At 35.5% G+C, this 3,912-nt stretch overlaps 1 protein-coding gene across 3 annotated transcripts in view; it reads left to right on the forward strand.

The window, feature by feature from the left end:
* The window catches only part of LOC106871931 (tektin-2), a 67,316-nt gene extending 63,815 nt beyond the window's left edge, over nt 1–3,501 (forward strand). For all 3 annotated transcript variants that reach the window (XM_014918694.2, XM_014918692.2, XM_052969771.1), the window contains one exon: nt 3,174–3,501. In XM_014918694.2, the coding sequence (XP_014774180.1) occupies nt 3,174–3,369 (196 nt within the window). In that variant the 3' untranslated portion in view covers nt 3,370–3,501. The remainder of the gene's footprint in view (nt 1–3,173) is intronic.
* The last annotated feature ends 411 nt before the right edge of the window (nt 3,502–3,912 follow it).

Genomic DNA, 3,912 nt, shown 5'->3' on the forward strand with positions numbered 1-3,912 from the left:
TATATATATATATATATACACATATATATATATATCTGTTATGCAGCAATGAAAATCAAGATTTTGCTAAAAAGTAGAAAGATATGGAAAAGATATTATTGGAAGTTAAGAAATATATTTTCATCATAGTTGTAATTTTCTTCTCCTTTCCTTGTTGTATATTTGAGAGTGGAGATTGTACTGTATCGAGCTGAGTCAATGGAGTTATTGGACAACAGGGCTTCGTTTATATTCTGTAGTGTATTCCCCACTGACAGTTTGTCATAGTTTATCATTGTTTGTAGTTGTATCTACTGGTGTTTGGCCCCCTTAGTCAGCCCTGAGGGATTAGACTTATGATCAAATGCCATTCAGCCATGACTGACCAGTCTTGTATTTCAGACATTTTATATTTAGGTTTAAACTATCAAATGTGCTGCACACTTTCTTTCTTCCTAAGATGTTAGTGTTTGATTCCTGGCAGATTTGGCTGCTATTTCTAACAGGCTGAGTGATCATAAGTAGGTCATACATATATATATCAATATATCCTTAACTCGTCACAAACACTCATGCACATGTGCACACACACACACACATACACAAACATACATACACACAAGCACATACATGCACACACACATGATGGACCTCTGCACATTTTCGCCTCTGCTATTTTCACTCATAGAGCATTGGTTATCCTGGGATTTTAGTAGAAAACAACTGTCCAGCATGACATACAACGGGACGGAACTTAAGACCACATTGTTGCAAAGCAAACTTCTTAATCACACAGCTATCCTTTATCTTTTACTTGTTTCACTCATTAGACAGCAGCCATGCTGGGGCACTGCCCTGAAGGATGTAGTCAAACAATTCAACCTTAGGACCAATTGTAAGTCTGGTGAGTGACAAACATAAACACACGGATGCACACACACACATGAACACACACATACATACATACATCTCTTTCTTTATTGGCAAGAAATCTTGAAATGAAACTAAACAATGACATGCATACATGCATACATATATACATACATATATACATACATATATACATACATATATACATACATACATGCATACATGCATGCATGCATGCATACATACATACAAACATACATACAAGCATGCACGCATATATGCATATATACATACATACATGCATGTATGCATACATACATACATACATACATACATAGTGGAGATGTATGGCGTTGTGGTTAGGGTGTTGGATTCATGATCATAAGATTGTGGTTTCAATTCCTGAACTGAGCGATGCATTGTGCTCTTGAGCAAAACACTTCATTTCACGTTGCTCCAGTCCCTTCAGCTGGCAAAAATTAATAATCCTGCGACGGACCAACATCCCACCCATGTGGGAAATTTATATGCCATGATAATGGGAAACTGGCCCTTGTGAGTTGGCTTGACTCAAGAAGATAATTTTACCTTCTTACTTTTATATACAAATGTACAAACATATACATACTCTGACAGTCATAGTCACAGGTGTGGCTGTGTGGTAAGAAGCCTGCATCCAGACCACATGGTTCCAGGTTCAGTCCCACAGAGTGGCACCTTGGGCTAGTATTTTCTACAATAGCCTCCGGCTGACCAAAGTCTTGTGAGTGGATTTGGTAGACGGAAACTGAAAGAAGCCCATTGTATATATGTATATACATATATGTTTGTGTCTGTGTTTGTCTTTCCACCGTCGCTTGCCAACCGATGTAGGTGTGTTTATGTCTCTGTAACGCAGTGGTTCAGCAAATGGAACTGATAGAATAAGTACCAGGCTTACAAAGAATAAGTCCTGGGGTTGATTTGCTTGACTGAAACAAGTAAAAGAGTAATGAATATAATCTCCAGCCCTTACTCTGTGGCAATTTTGGGTGTCTTCAGAATATTGGGAGTCAAATGTCTGGTGTTGTAGAATAAGCAGCCACAAAATTACATTAAAATACAACTGAAAATATATTCCTCTATGGAATTATTCATTCATCGGATCGGCAGTGTTTTACTTAATATTCCTTGTATACTAGTTTTGAAATTTATAACCACGATATGATCTATTCTAGATATTGGCTAATATATAAACAGTGTGCTTCAGAGAACATTCATGGTTGTGGCTGCTGAAAGCTAAATGAAACGTAACTAACTGCAAATCATAATCTTTGGTGGTTGTTGGACCTCCATTGTTCTCTCTAGGGTCATAATATGCAAATTATTTTAGAAGAAGGTTAGAAATGTAGTTTTATAATAGATTGAATTTTCTCTGTTGCAAGCAGTAAGAACACCAGATTGGTTTAAACATTCTATGATTTCAAACATTTTTCGTTGGTATCACTGATTTTTAGCACATCTAAATAATGGAGTTTTGTAAGTTCATCACCACTTTCACCACAACCACCGCCACCACCACCACCATCATCATCATCGTCATCATCCTCTTCATCAAAATCATCAACATCATCCATCATCATGATTATCATTTTAATGTCTAGTTTTCTATGGGGAAATATTATTCACATATAGACACACACACATACATACATACACACACACACACACATACATACATACATACATACATATATATATACAATGGGCTCCTTTCAATTTCTGTCTATCAAATCTGCTCACAAGGCTTTGGCTGGCCTGAAGCTACAGTAGAAGACACTTGTCCAAGTAGAAGACACTTGTCCACTGAACCCAAAACCACATGGCTGAGAAGCTAGCTTCTTACCACCCAGCCACAATTAGCATCTTTCACTTTCCGTCTACCAAATCCACTCAACTCTTTGGTCAGCCCAGGGCGATATTATAGAAGACTTGCCCAAAGTTCCATGCAGTGGGACTGAACCTTTAACCATGTGGTTGGGAAGCAAGCTTCTCGCCCACACAGCTACATTGTATCAAGCAATGCATGAGTAGGCTCACATCCATTAATAAGCATGTGCTACGATTCTGTAGTTTTGTCTCTACCAACTTTTTGTTAATATGCTGACGTTGCTGTCAAAATTGTACTTACTCTGCTTTCCGTTTCATCCTGTTTTACTTAACACAAGGAAGTAAATGTTGATTAATGAAATCATATATGTCTTTCTTCTTATTTATTAATTTATTCTGCTTATTTATGTATTTTATATTTTTTTAAATTAATTTATCTTTTTTGCATTACTTAGGCATTCGTTGGATAGTCTCCAAAAGAATCTGCATACTGTTAACGATGAACTAGATCGCAAAAACAATTCACTGATGCTGGATAAGCGTTGCATGGATGTTAGAGAGCGTTTGAAAACTCAACCTAAGTCCACCACAGAAAGAAACATTACCATGACTGGATTAGTAAGAGATAAACCTGATATTTTAGCTGCTTAACTTAAGAGAAAGATATCTTTCAATTTGATGATTTTTCGATATTATAAGTATAGCAGTTTTTAATTCATCATTAGATTGCTGATAAATTATACTTCAATAGCATCAAGATCTGCAATAAAATTTTAAAATACCTGTTATTCTTACTTAAGTATTTCATATTAAATAAATGATTCATTTTATTACATTCTTAAAATGGTATTTACTGTCAGCCAAAAGATCTATAAAATATCGGTGAGACAATCATTTGTAACTGAATAATAGTGAACAGATGTGGTTAATAGATATTCTCAATTAAAAACACAAAACCGAATTGTAATTTCTTCTATAATGATAGTAATCCACAGCTGTAAATTTTGTTATTGAAGGAGAATAATCTATGTTGTAATAATATATTAAAAATAAACAGAGAAAGAGCCATGGTTACTCCTAAGTGATTTAGTTGCAGAGGCAAGTTTGTCTGTTACCAGCTGCTATCGTTTTTAAGATGGTAAATTTATATTCCAAATACTCTCTTTTCCATTAACTGAAACATTTAGTTAGGCT

Source organism: Octopus bimaculoides, chromosome 7 (genome assembly GCF_001194135.2).
Source record: "Octopus bimaculoides isolate UCB-OBI-ISO-001 chromosome 7, ASM119413v2, whole genome shotgun sequence".
In the NCBI taxonomy this organism is placed as follows: domain Eukaryota; kingdom Metazoa; phylum Mollusca; class Cephalopoda; order Octopoda; family Octopodidae; genus Octopus; species Octopus bimaculoides.